This window comes from Notothenia coriiceps, unplaced genomic scaffold (assembly GCF_000735185.1).
Source record: "Notothenia coriiceps isolate Sejong01 unplaced genomic scaffold, NC01 NC01_scaffold00026375, whole genome shotgun sequence".
Lineage (NCBI taxonomy): Eukaryota > Metazoa > Chordata > Actinopteri > Perciformes > Nototheniidae > Notothenia > Notothenia coriiceps.
In genome coordinates, this window is record NW_011359076.1 from 67,667 (window position 1) to 87,662 (window position 19,996).

At 42.4% G+C, this 19,996-nt stretch overlaps 2 protein-coding genes across 8 annotated transcripts in view; both read left to right on the forward strand.

Annotated features, from left to right (window-relative positions):
- LOC104956788 (rho guanine nucleotide exchange factor 28-like) overlaps positions 1-4,735 on the forward strand; it is a 41,163-nt gene extending 36,428 nt beyond the window's left edge. For all 7 annotated transcript variants that reach the window (XM_010784322.1, XM_010784324.1, XM_010784326.1 and 4 more), the window contains 3 exons: positions 2,369-2,620; positions 3,155-3,527; positions 3,706-4,735. In XM_010784322.1, coding sequence (XP_010782624.1) covers positions 2,369-2,620; positions 3,155-3,527; positions 3,706-3,896 — 816 coding nt within the window. In that variant the 3' untranslated portion in view covers positions 3,897-4,735. The remainder of the gene's footprint in view (positions 1-2,368; positions 2,621-3,154; positions 3,528-3,705) is intronic.
- Positions 4,736-4,908: 173 nt separating this feature from the next.
- On the forward strand, positions 4,909-13,227 carry osmr (oncostatin M receptor). The gene is made up of 17 exons (XM_010784321.1): positions 4,909-5,046; positions 5,124-5,278; positions 5,443-5,596; positions 5,919-6,191; positions 6,290-6,419; positions 6,769-6,917; positions 7,037-7,170; positions 7,259-7,400; positions 7,863-7,948; positions 8,085-8,292; positions 8,756-8,938; positions 9,028-9,129; positions 9,614-9,781; positions 9,902-10,054; positions 10,209-10,290; positions 10,397-10,481; positions 11,822-13,227. Exons 1-17 carry the CDS (start codon positions 4,917-4,919, stop codon positions 12,365-12,367), a joined length of 2,880 nt encoding a protein of 959 aa, XP_010782623.1. The 5' UTR covers positions 4,909-4,916; the 3' UTR covers positions 12,368-13,227.
- The last annotated feature ends 6,769 nt before the right edge of the window (positions 13,228-19,996 follow it).

Consider the following 19,996-nt stretch of genomic DNA (forward strand, 5'->3'; position numbering starts at 1 on the left):
TAGACGCCGCATGTCATACCTCTGATCCGCAGGAAGGAGCATTTAGGCAGATATAATCGTTTTTCTCATATAGAGACCGAGAGGGAGAACTCGTGTAGGGACATTTGTTTTCAAGCTCTGAACGCTGATGAACCTTCTCAGTCACTTCAAACCCCAAAAGACTTCATTGATCTGTATAGAATCGTTGCATATCCCCAATGTCGTTCGTTAGACAACAGGTTATGTAGCGGGTAAACCTGACTCCACAGGTCTACTGTGTTGACACATCCTTGCGCTTGTGTCGCTGATGACGGAAATACCAAATGGGGCTTGTTTATTTTCATTCAATGATGTAAGCTTTAGCACGTTGAGGATAGATGTTTATATGTAAATATATCTCAGTCTTGAAATCTGGTGACTGGAGGTATTCACTTAACGCCTTCGTGTTCGGAAGAATTGATTATGGTCCTCTTTCAAACACACGGGTCGTAGCGCAGCAATAGATTCTATTATTGACCAAAAAGTTGCCAAGCTTTTCCCTCGACCTAGAACATCGGTGCGATGGCCCCGTGAATGCCCAACGTTGCTTGAAGCGCTAGAGTGAGAGCTTACATTAACAATCGCGCCTCCACGACCTGTCTCCCAAACTGGGCGGCATTTCGCACCATTCCTTCCAATGTCAGCAGCGTCTAACTTGTGGCCGTTTGGTTTTCCACTTCAATATACTACGCATGCACCAAGGTGTATTTGAGTGGATTCAGTTGCCTCTCAATTTTAGTAGCAAAGATGTTTCAGTCTTTTTTATGATTCCGTTTACCCAGTCGGCACTCTGTTGTTAGAATCGGTGCCTTTCGGATGGGGCAAAAAGCCAGCAAGGCTCCACAGTAGCAGAATCCCATACTGAACTAATTTTTGGTGAATAGCACATCAGACTGCGTGGGAAATTTCATCCAACTTTAGTGGTGGAGAGGTGTAATTAGCTTTCGAAAAGCAACGGAATATCTTGTCTTTGGGAAATGGACCCTTGGTTTGCATGGGCCCATTTTAAGGATATATCGTTTTGATATTGCGTCCTCAATTTTTCAAAATTAGTTTGCCCGATCAGGATCCCCGGAAAAATGCTCCAGAGGAGTAATTGCAGGACACATCATGGATCCTGGGTCTGAACGTTCACCCGTAAAGGAGTAGCGTGAGGAGGGAGACCTGTTGCTGCTTTCATTCCCAGTGTGTCCGGTAAACTTCTCACCTTTGCGGCCGCAGCAGGTAAAGTAGCCGAGGGGAGGGGTGGCGGCTGGTCAAGCACGTCAGGCCTTGGCTGTTCCTCTAGACGAGCAGCTAGCAGCCTGCTGAGTTCGTCCCTATTATTATTATTATATTAGTATCTAATATAGTGTATTATTATCATCATCATCACTCACAGCCGAGAGACAGAAAAGGAAATAAGCTAGGCGGCCGAGCTACACGAAGTAACAACAACCATATGATGTCAACATTTACCACAAACTCACATTTTCTTGTTGACAGTGTGTGCCCGTGATTGTAGCCTACCTGTAAATCTGGCTAACCCCCACTAACGTGTTGCGGGCTGGGGCTCGGGGATGAAACACGGCTGGCAGTGGCAACAACTTCAGGTTCATCTCCCGCAGGAGGAGGAGTAGGGCGAAAAAAATATCCATCTAGCTTGGACAATTTGGCTTTTCCTTGGTCCTTTTTATCTTTTTCTTTGCGTTTTGTAGCTCCACTTTTGTGTTTATAACTGCTCATGCTTAGGCAGTGCTCTGTTGAATGACAATTGATTGATGATGACGTTGACTTTCATTTACGTATGATGTTGATGGACGGCTGTTGATGACGATTTTACCCAAAATACATTTGGAGACAATAGAAGGGATTCACTTGCAATTTTTCATGTTTTAATGTTAAATGTGAGTGTGAAAATAGCAGCACAAGTTCAACTCATATTATAGGCTACAATGCTTTATACCTAATATGACCACGAACGTCAGTGCACTCAGTGGCGCGAGGCAGCAGGGCCCGCCGGCGAATATCTCGGGGGCGGAGCCTGCTGCCTCAGCGACGGGCCCCCATTGGGTACCGACCGTCCCGGGCCCGGGGAGCCCTGCCCCTACAGCCCCCCCTGAAGCTCCGCCCCTGCGAGTGAGCCAATTCTTACTTTTCTTCCATCGAGCTGTCATTGGTTTTGTGTTTAGCTAGGTGCATTATTGAGAACAATACAGACGAATAAGATCCTGGTAAGCTTCTAAAATGTTATAAGTGGACCCTTTAACCGTGCACAGCTAATATTAGTAATGGTATGGCTGCTGTAATGGTACCGTATGAACTGAGAAAAACATAACAGAACTCTGCACTGCTGTGAATGTGTTCCCAGTGTGAGCAGGAGAGTGTGCTGGAGCAGCGGGAGCAGCAGTGCCTCCTGGAGGCCGAGCGGCTGCGCTGCGAGCGAGAGGAGCTGGAGGCTCAGCTGCAGGAGTACCAGCAGAACCTGGACCGCCTGAGGGAGGGCCAGAGGAGCGTGGAGCGGGAGAAGGAGCAGGTCGAAGCCCAGCAGAGGCAGCTGCAGAGGTGGAGACACACCCGCCAGAGCAGCCTGCCTGTCAGCATACCGCTGGACGTATACAAGGTAAGAAAGGAACCTGGCCAATATGACAAAATACAAACAAACATCTTGCTTCTGTATGTGGCACTTTCAAAAAAGCTAATGAACCTCCATGATTCTTGCTATTTTGAGTTTGCATCTTCATTGCACTTGAAAGTCGCTTTGGATAAAGGGTCAATGATATGTAATGTAATGAAGTTGGGGGGCTGGAAGAGGAGGATAAGTTGAATGGAAAGGGAAATTGTTTATGTAGATCCGAGCATTAATACCGCAAAAAAGAATCACTGTTAAGCAAAACATGCCACCTCAGAACGTCCATAACATTCATCTGTTTGCAACTTGAATATTCCAATGACTTGTATATAGACTATTCTGCACTATTTCTATTATATTCTATCTTATTTTATTTACTTGCACTATTGTATCTGTTGTATTGTGTTGCACTGTTGGAGGAGCCTGTGACCTAAGATGTTAACTGTCATAACTACACTGTAGCTATGTACGAATGACAATGAAAAGCCTTGAAACTTGAATCTCATATTTTGTGTTGTTTTAAAGTCCCAGATGCCCAGCCACAGCCGCTCAGGCAGCCTGGATGGAAACAGCTCGGTGTTCCAGAACGAGGCGGTTTTACTGGCCTCCCTCCAGCAGAACCGCCTCCACCAGCCCCCCAACAACAACCAGCGCCTGCTCTCTGCGCCCAGGAGGAGCCAGGACATCCCTCTGCGCAGCTCCAGCTACACCGCCAACCTGGGCCTCAGTGCCAGCCTCTACAACAGCCTCAACACCCTGCTGAGCCAGGCCCACAGCAAACAGCCCGCGGAGGGTCTCACATACCCCAACTACAGCAACCCACACGCGGTCCCCCGGCCCCTGAATGTCCACCCCTTCAGCAACAGGATCACTGCACAGCCACAAATGACCAACAACAGTGAGTGTTTTCATATTCCTGCAGGTATATAGTGGACGGCAAAACAAAGACGTGCAGCTGTCTGTCCCCGCCCCCCAGCAACATAGCATGTGTCCATCATCGTGCTGTATGTTAATCTCATCTCAGTTCTATAACCTCCCTCCAAAGCACGATCTTAAGCTTTTCTTTCTTCTTTCAGCAGACTTCAGCCAGTCGTTTGACAGACCATCCCCGGGTGCCTGGAGGTCAGAGGTCACAGGTCACAGACTTTATGAGGACGGCTACTCCTCGTCTCCCTCTCTTACTCCCCTCCTTCCCCCACAGGCCTACCTCTCTCTTGAAGGACAGAACGGGGAGGAGGGAGTCGAGGAGAACATTGTTTATCTCTGAGAAAGAGCAATGCGAGCTGCCTGAGCTAACTGGACCGAAGATAATATATCTGTTGCTTATATGTGTTTGTGTATATGTGTGTATTTGTTTTCAAAACCTGAGTAATCAAACGGGGATAGCTGCGGGGAGGGAGTTTACACAGATACAGTATTTGTGCCTTGATCAGTGTATGGGGGTGGATATTCATTATTCTCTTCCTGTGTCATGAAACCATTGTGCCTTTATGCAAACAAATTCTCCAGCTCTGATACTTGCACCCCACGTTTTTACTTCCACTATGATTCCTTTTAGTATCCGTTGAACTTCGTTGATGGAAGAGGTACATTTAGTGCCAACACTGGGACTTAAAGTACCAGGATATCAGGACAAAAGTATTGATGTTGTTTTCACATGAGCACTTAAAAAAAAAGGAAATATTTGAAAAGCCAATCGAGCCCTTCCCCAAATTATAACAGAGTGCTATTATTTCTCAATATTTATAAGGGATTGTGAGCATCTTAAAGACATACAAGTAAACTGACATTATTGTATAAATAGTAAATATATGTATATTTTTATTGAAAAGCTACCTATGCACACTTTGTTTGAAGAATCATTTAAATTCTTCTTTTTTTTCTCACTTAAGTGCCAAAAATCTTGCTATCTAATACTGAAAGTGATGTCTGTAAAAAATGGCTGTATGTTTTCTGTTCACCACCTTTTCTGATAATTTATTGTGTGTAAATTGCTTCATGCACCGTCAACGTTAATAATATTTTGGTTAGGACACGTGTTCTCTTGTAATCGCTGTAATCAGAATTGTGTTGTGCCATATGGATATGCTATAAAACTGTGTCAAACATCTTTGTGTGTGTGTGTGCATTTTGCCTTGCCTAATACACTACAGGGCAACGTTAGTGTAGCACACCTCTCATTGGTTCATTATTGCTTAATACTAAAAACGTGGTTGTATTGGAGGCTGGCTGCTGTTGACCATTGACTTGTGGGACTTCCAGTCAGTGTGTGTGCTGAACGGCAAGCATGGCACACTGTTTTTTCTTTAAACATTTCTGTATTGAAAGGTGTTTAAGTTTTATAATATATTTTATTGACCTGCTTGGATTGTATTTCATATTTTCTGAGGATCATAGTGGCTGCTGCTTCAACTCTGGTGAGTTTGATGTAAATCTCATCTCCCACATTGAAACTCCTCAAAATGTGATGTAATTTACATGTATTGTGTGTTAGTTGGGAAGCCGCCAAGCCCGAGAATCACTCATCTGCAGGCTCTGGATGACCAGCAGAGCCTCTTGGTGAACTGGATGGTGAACAACAGCAGCTTAGTGGGAGATATTTATGAGATCCAGATCGGCCGCACCGAGAACCACACTGTTATTTATAATGTGAGTACTAGTAGTCTGGGTTTTGTGTTATTAAAAAGCTCTATAGTTGCTTGGGACTATGATACTTATAACAGCATTTAGTGTGGGAATTTTATAAATAATCAAATGCTCCTGTGAAATCCATGTACAATTCTTCCCTATTTTTGCTATTCTTGCTATTCTAGAAAAATCTAAGTATATTTTCTGTGGATCCAGTGGAATATGCATGGACATGGACCTCAGACGTGCCTCTGGGTTGTTTCGATCACTCAGTCAGGATACGACGATTCTATAATCAGTCTGTCCCGAGTCCCTGGAGTAACTGGAAAACAAACAATAGTAAGATGATGCTACTCTTGCACTTTTGTCAGTTGTCAGCGTAAATGAGTTAAACAAAGTTTATAAATGGATATAAAACTGGTTTCTTATGTGCACTTGTTCACTGATAAAATCATCACGTCGTATAAGTGAGTGTTCACTCAGTAAGAGTGTGGCTTTTTTTACTTCCCTTTTCACCAATCTTTGTATCAGTGTTTCTCAACCGCAAATATCTGTTGCAATGCACAGCGGCAACATTATGTTCACCCTCAGTGGCCCTCAGAACATACCAGGGATTAAAGGTACAGCACCCCCGCTCATCTCTCTATTCTGTGACCTGTAGGAACCCAGGTGAAGGATAAGACAAGGATCTTCCCCAACTATCGGGTGCTGAGAGAGAACTCCAGCGCCATGTTCTGCTGTGTTCCCCCTAGAGGAGTTCATGTTACCAGCATGTCCTTCAAACACAGCAAATACCCTCTTATCAGCATTGGAGCGGGGGTCAAGGCAATCACTGTACACAACCTGAAGATCCCAACAGTCCGCTTCAAATACCTTTTAATCTCATGCCATGACACAACAGGCAGGCAGAGTGATGTCTGGAACTTTATCAGTTGTAAGTCTGAAATGTTTTGATGTACTTTCTTCAAATATTTGTGTAATGTTTTGTCCAGATCACTTTTACATCAGTATGTGTCTCTTCACACACTGTAGTTCCTCCCCAGAAGCCCAGTAACATCAGCTGTGTGACCTCAGACATGACAAGTGTCTCTTGCACCTGGGATTCAGGCAGAAAACGAGACGAGAACGACCGCAACACGCAAACACGCACTCTTCACATTGAGTGAGTGTATCACAAATGTATTACTTTTTGCATTTTCTTCTTATCACTGCCATCTGACAAACCTGCATGTTGGAGTTCAGCTTGAGGAACACATTTCTATTTTACTCTGAGAAAAAGTCAATAAATCATAAAATGGCTCCTACTGCATACAGATGAAAAAGCAACCCTAAATATCAAAGAGCTTCAAAGCCTCTTGTTGGATCCATTGTGCAGACAGGCTGAAAGAACACTCTAAACAAGATAAAAAAAGGCAGGAAAGGCTGTTTGTTCTCAAACAATTCCTACAAAGAGTTCTGAAGGATGTCTTATTAGTCTCTTCCCATGCTCTTGTTTGGTGCTGAAAACACAGCAACTCAGACCAGCCTCCCTTCAACTGTGAACAGTCGTCTTGTACTTTCCCCGCCATCCCTAACTTGAAGGAATACAACATCCGTGTGGTGGTGAAGGACCTGCTGGGAGAGGAGACGGAGAGCTACAGCTTCAACATCTCTGACAGAGGTCAGAGGCCACACAGGCATCTAAACAAAATACATGCACACATTATATTGTTGCAATTATCACTTGAAGATTAACCTCATCACACATGTTAATTCATGTGTGTTTTTTGTTGCCGTTAGTGTCACCTGTGGTGGAGTTGGAGAGAGTGAGCCTCGGGGCGACACACACCACCGTGTCCTGGATCGTACATGGGAACTTGACCCGACTGAACCTCCTCTGTCAGGTCACTGCAGACCCAGGAAGTGCCACCAAAGTGTGTTCAATGCTTAACCGTTTATATTGCAGGAATTAAAGTGTTTTTTTGCATTTTTTGTATCATTCTTTCTGTGTGTTTGTGACAGCTGAGGTGCAATAGTGTGAGTGGTCAATGCAAAGTCACATTGGAACATCTGTTACCTAACACCCCCTACTCTACCAGAGTGCGCTGCTCTGTGGACGGTCGGCTCTGGGGGGAATGGACCAAGCCTAGATCCTTCAAAACCTGTGAGTACTAAACATGTGTATAAGCAGGGTAGTGGGATGGTGTATAGGGTGTGGTTATGTCAAAGTGTTATTCAGTTAAGACAATGGTCAGCTGAGCAAATGATATAAGTCCCGCATATCAACAAGTTGGTTTAAGGCCGGGCAATAAACCCTTAGTTGTACAGTTTTAGCACTTACAATGACTGAACAATTACTGGTTTGGAACGATTGTTCTTATAATAATAAAATATGCGGAAATAATAAAAAAATACCCTTCCTAGTCACAGGTGATGTGTTAAGTGCTTTGTTTTGCCTGTCCGAAAGCAAAAGATATTCAGTTAAAAAAAGAGAAAAGCAGGAAATCTCCATATTTAAGAGATATTTTCAAACATCTTTGCATGCCAAATACTAACCATTCATTATTAAAATAGTTGGCATTTATTTTAATGCCGTAAACAAATAATCTTCATGTCTTCTCCTCAGATCCGTTGGTGACCTTGGATGTATGGAGGAGAATGAAGCAGCTGTCCGACCCAAACAGTCGTGAAGTTACTCTTCTGTGGACTCATGTGAGACTCTATGCTTGTCTAATATTCTCCAAACGTCTATGTTGGCATAACAGCACAGAATGTCTGGTTAAATCATAGGAAATAAATGTCACCACATGATGCATTTTCCAACTTTCACACCCACTTGTTTTCTCAGGATGTTCCTGACTCAGCAGCCACGATCAAAGGTTTCATGGTTCAGTGGTCGCAGGGAAGTCTAAACTGGACTGAGTGGAAGGACAGTGGACAAACCCAGGCGCAGGTCTCCATTAATCTGGGACAGTATGAGTTCACGGTCCGGGCTCTTCTCCACAGCGGCTCCGCCATCCCAGCTCACATCATCATCCCCCAGAGGGACATCGATGGTGAGCAGCGAGGACTCAGCTGACATTCTCTTGGTTCATTGTTGGTGGAGTTTTCAACTTAACATTGTATGAAAATGTTTTTTTCTTAATCTTTTATCCTACCAACTTGAATCCCCACATGTATTGGGGTCCATGGGGAAGCAAATGTGCTGTTTATATGCAGTTCAATAGATAAAATAGAATACACAAATAACATATTTGCAACAGACACAGATTTCAGCTTGACTTTTTTCACTTTTACACAATATGCAACTGTCACTTGATTTTTTTTTAGATTAGATAACATGTTTTCTAATTCTGATTGATTTAATAAATAATAATGTTTTTAGTATAATTAAGTTAACCTTTTATGTTAAATATGTCTGTAGGATGAAACCTATATTCCTTTTTGAATTGACCGTCTCTTAAACTCTTCTTGCTTTAACACCACAGTCTGCCGCTAAAAATGCATGTCTCTCTCCAGAAATCCTCCTGGTAAAGAGGCGTTTGAGCAGCAGCCTTGCTGGTTTTAATCTGACCTGGGATGAGCTTGATACAGTCACCTGTGGCTACACTGTGGAGTGGTGCATTCTGGGAAACGCTGTGCCTTGTAATGTGCAATGGCTGAATGTCAAACAAGGAAACAAAACATTGTTCCTACCTGCCAGTAAGTCTCTTTGTTGGTATTTTCCTGCACATGCATCCTTCACGTGTTTTTCAAATGTTGTCATTGACGGTCACTTCTTTATTTTGCAGGCAATTTCAAAGCAGGTTGTAAGTATACATTTAATATCTATGCATGCACAGAAAATGGACACAGACTACTGGAAGTACAGAAGGGATACTCACAAGAGCTTAGTGAGTGTTATTACTGATTCATAAGTTGTTCTGGAAATCTGTCTCGTCTTGTGTTTATGTTGCTCTGAGGGTTTCTTTAGGAGGTTAATCAGGTGTTCCGTCATCTAGTACAAAAGTCTGAGGTCTGCTTTTAGAGCTGAGGTCTCAACAGACAAGTTTTGAGTGCATGCTTTCAAAATAAATAATTTAATAAAGCATGACAGCTAAATTTAATACGGATGTCCTTATCAGAAGACCTTTTCCAGATGTCATCTAAACACAAGACATCATGTTTCCTGTTCCTTTTCATTTCCTAAATTAAAAAAGATATCAAATTGAAACTTTTGCAGCAGATTCTGAAATCTTCACAACAATGCAGGTGTAACATGAAATGTCCTTCTAGATTCATGTATCATTTAGGAAGGTTAGTTATTGCTTAAAGTCAGCTGTTTTAATTCTAATGAACTGTATCTGTCTTCCTTCCTCAAAAAACGACTTTCCTCAGAATCTGTACAGTCCCCGATTCTGGTTGAACCTGTTCAGAGTACTTCCTCATCTGTGACTCTGGAATGGAGTTACAATGAGGACGATCCGGCTCACACGGCATTCATCACTGGTTACCTGGTAACAGGACAAGAAGCAGGGACTGATACACCGCCGGGTCATGTTCAAAGTAAGTGTGGAGGAAAGCTTCAACTGTTAATAATTATTCATCCTGATCTGTTTCTGTGCTCAAAAAGAAAGCATGTAAAGTATGACTGATACATGAAACAAGGCATTTGTGTACATCTAGATTTGTTCAACGTGTCTGTGGCAGACCCTCGGAGGAAGTCTGTGACCATAGAGGGTCTTCAGCAAGACCACAAATACCTTTTCTCTGTGAGCGCTCTCACTAAGGGGGGGCCTGGACTATCCACCAGTATTACCATCAGGACCAACACCAACTGTGAGCTCCATAACGTCCGGTGCAATCCTGGATTTACAACAATTTATTGATTTAACCATTGTCATTTCTCATTCAATCTTAAAAAGTTCTCAGATTCCATTACAAAGACTTGAATAAATGACTTGAACTGCTCATCCTTTCTCTCTCTTGGAAGACTCTGCTCACCTGGCCAAGATACTGACTCCCATGTTGTTACTGTTGGGCTGCATCATTGCACTGTGGCCTCAAAGAAAAATGTGAGTAGTTTGATCTTTTAACCTTCACCTAAATGTTAATTTCTAAATGGTAATGCTGAATCTCTCCCTCTCTCTTCAATCTTCTAATGTTCTGTTTCTCTTCCAGTCTGAAGAGCGGGCTGAGAGAGATGTTTGCTTACCCGGCTGGTATGAACATAAAAACTCCTGAGTTAGACAGTTTCCTGCACGAGGTAAAGACACACCGCTGAAATAGTCAAATCATGAGTAAACAGAACTATTATTTATTCCCATAATAATAATAATAATAATAATAATAATAATAATAATACATTTATTTTGGGGGGTGCCTTTCATAACACCCAAGGAGTCGGACACCTTACAGGGCATAGGGGCAATATAGGGAAAAATGTCATTTCATCAATACAGTTCCAAATTGGTCTATGAACAATTCCTCATTTTATAATTGCTGACATTAACACATTTGAGTTGTAACACACACTCTAGTTTTGGATTAGGGCGAGTTTCTCATGTTTGGACAGTCTTCGACCACTTTAAGGGCGTAGTTCTCTGACAATGGCAATGTTACCCAGGGCAATTCAAGGTGTGAAAAAACTTCTGATTAACAGAAGCCATTTTAAACTTGGAGTCTGAATAGAAGTGAACAAAGAAAGTTCCTTAGAAATTCTAATTAGAGCAAAATGCACAACCAAGCCATTACTTTACAGGCCGTAGTTAACCCATGTGTAACTCTTTTCAGAATCAGAATCTGAAATAGAAACAGGTTTAATACCAGGTAGGTTAACACATACGAGGAATTTGACTTGGTGTTGAAAGATAATTAAAAACACAGATAGAAAACTATTTGAAGAAAACCATAATAAACCATATAAAAATATAGTAAAATATAGCAGTATTTACATTGAACATGATTGAAATTGTAGAAATTGAATTGGAATAAAATATGTGCAGTAATGAAAAACGAAATAATTATAAACATTGTGTACATTAAAGGGGACCTATCATGCAAAATGCACTTTTTGATGTCTTTTATACATAAATATGTGTCCCCGGTGTGTCAGGGAACTCACAAAATGTCAGAAAACAAAACCCTCTCTCTTTTCCTCCGTACCCAAATCTCTAACGGAGCTGATCCAGATTTGCGTCCGATATGACATAATATCGGAAATGTGGACCTACAGCACTATCAGAGACGTTGCTATCAGAAACGTTTCTATCAGAAACAATGCCCCACAGTTTTGGTCGTAATATGGTATTTGTTTACATTAGCAAGCATCGCTAACACTCAGAGCTAACCTGTAGCTACTGGAGAGAGCATGTGTAAAAAAGCAGGAAATAAAAAAAGGACTGGGCTGAAATAGAGGGGTATGAGGGATGTCTAAAATGCATGATCTGTTTGGTATTTTGAGCAAAACACATCATAGACATGTCTTTTATATATTTGTATATATCTGAAACCCACAATATATGCCTAAAGAAAGCATGATAGGTAACCTTTAATGTGATGCACACATTTTGCCTTGCATCATTAAGATCCCCTCTGTTTGCACAGACTGGGGAGAGGCTGCAGGCTCTGAAGGTGGAGGAGTGCAGCACCTGTGACATAGAGATCCTGAACACCAGACCTCTTCTGAAGGAAACATCTGCACTGAGAGACCCTGCTCCCCTGAGCACACCGCCCTCTCCTGCTCCCCTGAACGCACCGCCCTCTCCTGCTCCCCTGAACGCACCGCCCTCTCCTGCTCCCCTGAACGCACCGCCCTCTCCTGCTCCCCTGAACACACCGCCTTCTCCTGCTCCCCTGAACACACCACCCTCTCCTGCTCCCCAGTCCTTTGCTCCAATCACACCCCTCTCCAGTGTCCTGCTTGAAACAGGCTACTGTCTACAGTCAGTCACAGTGCTCAGAGACAGACCAGACGTCGAACAGATGACATGCATCAACAACAACAACACTTTTTATCACACCGTGGAGGAGGATTCATCTGAGGCACAACAACTCATGTTCTCTGAAATCAAATCAAGCTTTGAGCCTTCTGACAGTGTGCATGATTCGTGTAGTGTTATCTATGGTTATATTTCCAATAACACTTTATAAGTATGAAGTCAAAGATCAGGCCCAAAATGTCTGTCATATATTTTTCGAGGGTGTACATACTATAACACGTTTATGTAAATATGAGGCTTTCTAATGACAATATTAATGCATACGTGCTTGTAAAGATGTATCTTGTCTTATATAGAGCAGGAAACTCAGGAGGTTATATTTCAACAACTTGTGTTTTCCGCCTAAACTAAATTTAGAAGTCAAAGTAGGCCTAATGCAGCAGCTAGAGATGTAATCTACGGGATGCAATGGCGGCACTGATAAGGCAGCCAAACATGTGCATCTTTCTTTAATTTGTATGGTAATATCAAAATATATTTTTGAATATCCAACACTGCAAGAGCAATGTTTTTTCCTCTGCAATTTTAAAAACAGGTTTAGATCATCAACTATGAATGACCTTTTAAATATATGTTATGTATGATCGCCAGAGCTGATATAAATGTCAAAGTTGTGGCTAATATTTAGGTTTAGGTATAAATACTATAAGGTGTATTAGAGTAAATGAAATCCCAAATGATGCACCATAATTATAATTGGCTCATGCCGCTCCCATCCACCTGTGCAGCTACATCTTAATTATTTGCCAATCTGTCCTAATGTTTTAAAAAGAATGTATGCATTTGATATGATATGGTCAGTTTAGTTTTATTTGTTAGTTACGGTATCTCTGCTTTGACTTTCACCAAATCACATTCCCATTCAATGACTTCATTTAGCTCCGCTCTGTAGTTTCTTTTTTAAGTACCAGGACTGGTTCTGAACACCAGCGCCAGTCCTCTGCTCGGAGGCAGGCAGGTACTCAACCAGCTGAAACACAAAGCACGTTAAACTCGGTGGCTGCTGTATGAGCTGATGAAATAATCTGAGAAAAATGTTTCAAAAGGCTGAGTTTTCTGCAAAAATCTATTGCAACATTTGTTTCTCATACCAAAGCTTAAGGTCAATTAAAATTATGCCATGAAACAATGGAAGAAAAATGATAGTCATTGAAGCTTCAATACATTTTTGACTTAGTCACATATAAGCATTTACAGATATTCACATTGATGTAAAAAAGTTACAGTTTATTAGAGAGACTCAAAAGTCATACAGTAGTTACAACATTCTGATTTTAGTGTGGATTTCAAAGAAGACAATAGAGGATAATATAAAACAAAATCATAGTCAGTTTTCTAATTCCAAAGTGAATGCTGTCTAAATACCCAGGGAGAGCTGTTTGGCTGATAGTCCTTATAACACTCTGGCAGCATTAGTAGTGTACCTAAGAAATCTTAAAGAAATGAGAACAGATAAAAATAGAACCCATAAAAGAGGACATATTTAAATGCAACTGTACAAAACATGCAGAAGAATCCACATAAACTAAATTGACCACAATCTCTCTATCAGACACAGCTTGTTGGTCCCTCAGTAGTGCAGAGTCACAGACAAATCAGCACGATCTGACCTGCCAAACAAGTGTTGGACATCAACATGGAGCTCTGAGTCAACAGGAGCCCCCAGCAGACCGCTGAGGGAACACATCCACTCAGCTTTTTGTGATTTGACCTTGCACCTATAAGAAGGATCTTCTTCAGCAACATGTTGTCACTCTGGTGCTTTTCTCTGGGCTGTGTTTGCTCTCAGATTTTAGTCCGCACCATTAAGATCCAAACAGCCAGTCTTCACACAGACGTCCTCTGTTTTACTCTCATCCTCACCTTGCAGTGCTTTCTGAAAGACAATAACAAACAAGTGGTTGTTAGATCGCCTACAAACATATCCCGGATGTTGTCAAGCACCTGCGGCCGACATACTGCACCTCAGACAACATTCCCTCTCGCCTTCACAGAGATGTTTTCAAATCAGTTGGAGCAAGTATTTTATTACTAATGAACACCTCTCTTAGCTCAGGATGTGTCCCAGCTGCCTTTAAACATGCCGTGGTGCAGCCATTACTTAAAAATGACTACCTTTTGTATCTAAAGTCCTGGAGCGAGTAGTCTATGCCAAGCTGCAGTCGTTCTTAACCATGCATGGCATTCACGAAAAGTTTCAGTCTGGCTTCAATATGCACAGCACTGAAACAGCCCTTTTAAGAGTTTTTTAATGATCTGCTCCTAGCCGCCGACTCAGGTAGCCCAGCTGTCCTGGTGCCGTTAGACCTGACCGCTGCCTTCGACACTGGACCATAGCATCCTGTTGTCGCGGCTTGAACAGTCCGCAGGCATCACAGGCTCTGCCCTTGCATGGTTCAGGTCCTACCTGACAGACCGTAGCCTCTCAGTGCAGCTAGCTGCCTTCTCCTCTGCCAAAGCCCCTCTTACCTGTGGGATTCCCCAAGGCTCGATTCTGGGCCCCATCCTCTTTCTACTGTACATACTGCCCCTAGGTTCAATTCTCACAAAACACAACATCCCCTTCCACTGCTACGCCGACGATGTACAGATCTATCTGCCTCTCAAAGCACATGCCAACTCATTACAGCAGTTGATGAACTGCTTAGCAGAGATCAATCAACTGATCAAATCAACTGGCCGCCGACTGGAGCGGCTTTGCAAGACCACCGGACTCTCAGTTCACACGCAAATGCACTCGGATCACCTTCACCTCTACAAGAACGCACTTTCCAATGCCAAGTCCTCATATTACTCCAACCTCATCAGCACTGGTAACAACAGAGTTCTTTTCTCCACAGTCAGTCACCTACTTCAGCCTCCTCAAACCCTTCCTCCAGATATCTCCATTGACCAATGTACTGACTTTCTGCAATTTTTTCACTCCAAAATCAACACCATTCACCTAGAGCTGGCCTCAGCATGCACCTCCTCAAGTGATCCACCCTGGATGTCTACCACTGGTCCATCACTCATCAGCTCCCTCTCCATCTTTACCCCAGCATCGGAATACACCATCTCAGAGCTCATCCGTAAAGCTAAAACCACCACCTGTCAGCTTGATCCTCTTCCCACCACCCTGGTCAAGGCTTGCCTACCAGCCATATCACCCATGATCACTGACATAATTAACTCCTCCCTCACCTCCGGAATTGTACCCACCTCCCTCAAACTGGCTGCAATCACTCCCATCCTCAAAAAACCCGGTACTGACCCAGTCGATCTAAACCACTACAGGCCCATCTCCAACCTACCCTTCATTTACGTCAATCACCCCTGGGACCCACCACCACACACCTAAGTGGTCACTTTTCCGTAGAAAGAACACTGAACCCTAACTCGGACATACCAACATAGTTTGACCAAAGACACGGATAACTCCACATTACAAAAAACAACACACTACTCGTAATAGGTACAAACCATTCTCCACGTCGATCGTCAATAGGGTCCACAGCGTCACATCAAACAACCCACTCTCTCACCATGTGCTGTACGTCGCGACTCCAGTTCCTCCTACTCTCTACCACTCTTCAGCGCCTCAGTCGCGTACCTGCCTCAAGCGTACCACTAAATTGCCGTCCCGACAAAGTATTGAGGCACAAAAACCCCGCCTTTGGTTTCTACCTTTCCCAAGTTACCTCCACAAACACACGTTCTTACCCTGACTTCGGACACGGCGTTGGGGTTGGNAGCTAGGTGCCTTCTCCTCTGCTAAAGCCCCTCTTACCTGTGGGGTTCCCCAAGGCTCTATCCTGGGCCCCATCCTCTTTCTACTGTACATACTGCTCCCAGGCTCAATTCTCACTAAACACAACATTCCCTTCCACTGCTACGCCAACGATGTACAGATCTATCTGCCTCTCAATTCAAATGTCAATAACTCATTACAGCTATTGACGGACTGCTTAGCAGAGATCAAATTCTGGCTGAGCAAAAATATCCTTAACCTCAACGAGAGCAAGACAGAGGTAATCTTTTTTGGACCCCAACCTCCAGCCTCCCCGGTTGATATTCTGGGCTCTCTCAATAAAAACATCCTCCCGTCTCTTATGAACCTTGGAGTGACCTTCAATAGTGCTTTTAAATTTGATAAGCAGGTCAGCTCCATAGTCAAAACATGCTTTTTTTTTTTAAATAAGACTATTGGCCAAGACCAAGTAGTTTTTATCTTTTAAAGAACTAGAAAGGGTGATTAATGCCTTTGTTACCTCAAGACTGGATTACTGCAATGCTCTGTATGTGGGTATGGACCACGCCTCAATTAAACACCTGCAGCTAGTCCAGAACGCAGCTGCGCGTCTTCTGACTGGACACAAAAAACGTGACCACATCACCCCAATTCTGGCCTACACTGGCTTTCAATTTGGTTCTGAATTGATTTTAAACTCATTTTATTTGTTTTCAAAGCACTAAATGGGCTGACTGCGGCTTAATATATCCAAACTTCTCCATCGCCACACCCCAGCCAGAGCTTTAAGGTCGGCTGACCAGCTGCTGCTGATAGTGCCCAAGACCAGGCTCAAAACCCGAGGGGACCGAGCCTTCGGAGCAGCTGGCCCTAGGCTCTGGAACACTCTGCCCCTCCATGTGAGGTCGGCCCAGACCCTAGGGGTTTTTAAATCCTCACTAAAGACACACTTCTTCTATCTGGCCTTCTAGTCAAAGCTAAGTACGACTCCGGACATTTCCCTATGTTTTGTTTTTATATTTCTGTTGTAAATTATTGTCTTTTCTTGTTATTGTAGTAAAGTGTTTTTATTACATGTACAGCACTTTGGCTCGACCAATAATCGTTTTTAAATGTGTTCTATAAATAAAACTTGATTTGATTTGATATCCCAATTTAATATGAAGTGGAAAAAGTGCCGATCGTGCAAGGTTATTGGTCTTTCTTTGATGAGCTGGGATACAAAGTCCAGACATGTGACACTAACAGGCAGGTGACCAAATGACAGTTTCAAGAACGCTGTGTCAACAAAATGTAATTGTTACCTTTGTGGAGGCGACACCATGCACTTCCAGAGGACAGCGTAGAGAGCAAGTAGAAAGGCAATGAACACTGTGGCTGCAATGGCACCTAAAGCCACAAAAACAGACTTGTTATTACACAACAATAATCATGCCAATACATGAGAACACATGCACGATATGCAGGGTTGCATGATTCGTTGTATCTTCTGCAGAAATAATTTGTTTACCTACTTTTCATCCTGGTGATATAAGTGAACCGGTTCTTTCACAGAAAACTTTCATGCTTTTAATTGACCTATCAATCTCCCCTGCACTGTCATGCATCAAATAAACAACTGGGGTATCTTTTTGGTGCTTTGGGGATTTCTCCTCTTCTGTAAATGTCATCTTTCAGAGCTCTGCAGCCTGCCTTCATAATATTACTGGACACTGTGGGGCCTGAGGAATTTCACTGCACTTTACCAATATCTGGTTTAGTGACCTGACACTAATGGAAGCGTTATACACTTATGAATATGTCTGATGAAAACGCTGCTCTCAAAAGGGAGTATATTTAAAGATATATTGGTGTTGGCAAACAAAAATAACCCCCAGCAATTTGGTCATACTCCAATAAAAGATCTGGCAAATAAAATGTTTTGGAATTGTGTTAAGCTTGCTTTGCTGCTGGTGGTTCAGCTCAGTTCTCCTCTGTTTGTGGGCTGACCCCTGAGGGAAATACACTTTGTTTGCTGTTAACCCAAGTCAGGTGTTTCTCTCCGAAACAGGTCGTGCAGGGTCTGTAAAGACATCAGATTTTGTCACCTGGGATGATTCCACTGCTGCTAGTTAAAGAGTCCTCTGTGTGTGAAGGACGAGTAGCAGCTGCAGTTGAACCTTTTAAGGGGGAAAAACATATTGACAAATAACTGCCAACAGCGCTAATATAAAACGCTGTGAGAGATACATTTGCCTCATAATTTTGAATTAGTGGTATTACTTTACAACTCAGTGACTCTATTGATGGGGAAAATAATATAATATGTTTAATTATAGGCATTCTTGGTGTTTATAAAATATAATGTTCATATAACAACCCTTTCTAAATGAACAGTTAAAGGTTTTGTCTGTGAACATAGAGCAACAAATACAGTATGTTTCCTTTGTCATATTAAATATTTTAGCCACTTTGAAACTGGGCCATTTGCCATGCATGGCTCTAAATAAAAAATAGTATTGATTGCCAGTCATCTAAAGCTGACAAGTTGCTAGAATTTACCTGAGGAGGAATTCACCTTTTGTCTGCCACTTCAATCTGATTTAGGTAATGTGGACAAACATGTAGTAAAAACACGACAACTTGTCACTTTGACAAAACCAACATAAAAAGATAGGAAGAAATACAACTCTAAAAATCTCACCATTTCTGTGTTGAACATTCTGTAAAAGTGTCAGATCTGAGTCAACCATCTGCAAACGCCCAAAACATACATGTTTGAACAAAAAGGGAAGTGGAGCACAGGGCACTGCGAGGACACACTGATCGGATACTTGATTGTGCCATTTAAAAAGACAGGCATTAACCACGGTGACAATAGTTTAAAACACACAGAAAAAAATAAAGGTGGAAATAAAGTGCTGAATCAGCTGAGGTGGACACCGTGCTGCAGGAAGTACAACAAAGAGAAAAATCAGAGCGCCCTTAGGGCAACGACAGGCAGCAAAGATAAGAAAATGTGCCAGGTAAGAACTGATAAGAAACACATATTTCCAAAATAATCATGTCGAGACACTTGTTCCTGCAGCTGGAGGGTCGAACAGTCTAGTAATGCTCACTGAAGACTAGTAAACAAGTGAAACAGTTATGGGTCAGGTTGTAACCTTCGTAAAGAAGCACTGTATCCCGAGAGAGAGGCTCGTTCCCGGATCAACAGGCTTGTTTTGGTTCGTTGTTGCTCTTCTGTAGGAACCAAATAAACGTCTGTTTTTCTTTTAGCTTCTTACCATCGAGCTGTTCCCGCCGACGGTGACAGTACTGCTCCTGTTTTTCACCTCCGTCCACATTTTTGAGGCTGTGTGCGGTCAGACTTCATCCGTCCATCATGTTTTCCTCTCACCTGAGAAGGACGCGCGAGGAGCGACGTGAGCCTCTCGTGCTGCATTCAAGTACTTCATTTCAACTCGTACTTTATATCTGGCACAGAAAAGAACCTCGGGCCGTTTTGTGCAAGGCCGCTCTGTTCGATTGAAGTAGGGTTGTACAAATTGTCTAAAGTTAACGATGGAATTATTTGTGTTTTTAATATCAATCAGGCGTTTCCTCTACGTTTGGGGTGGAAAGTAGTTTGTACATTTACTAAAGTATTTGCTTTCCTTCAGTGCCCCTTTATACTTCTAATAATCTAAAGTTGAAAGGAACATTTTGTATTTGTACTTTATTACATTTATGTTACAGCTTGAGTTTGACACAACACTCATAAATAACTTTTAAAATATTCGTAGCTTTTCAAATGTAAAGTGTTTCTCCTTTTTCATTTATAATTTAGAGCAAGTCTGCAATGAGTACTTTTACTCCTAATAAGAAGTACCGTTCTCAATGCAGTATTTTTACTTGTAATGGAGTAATTTTACAAGCATCTGAATACTTCATCCACCATTGCTCTATGCGGTATCTTGAGAGCAAAACAGATTTGAGAATTAATCTAATTTGTTACAATGTGGAAAAATGGTAGGTCAGGTAACATTTAGACTTCATTCGGTTCCTTAATGGATTCTGTTCATATTAAAG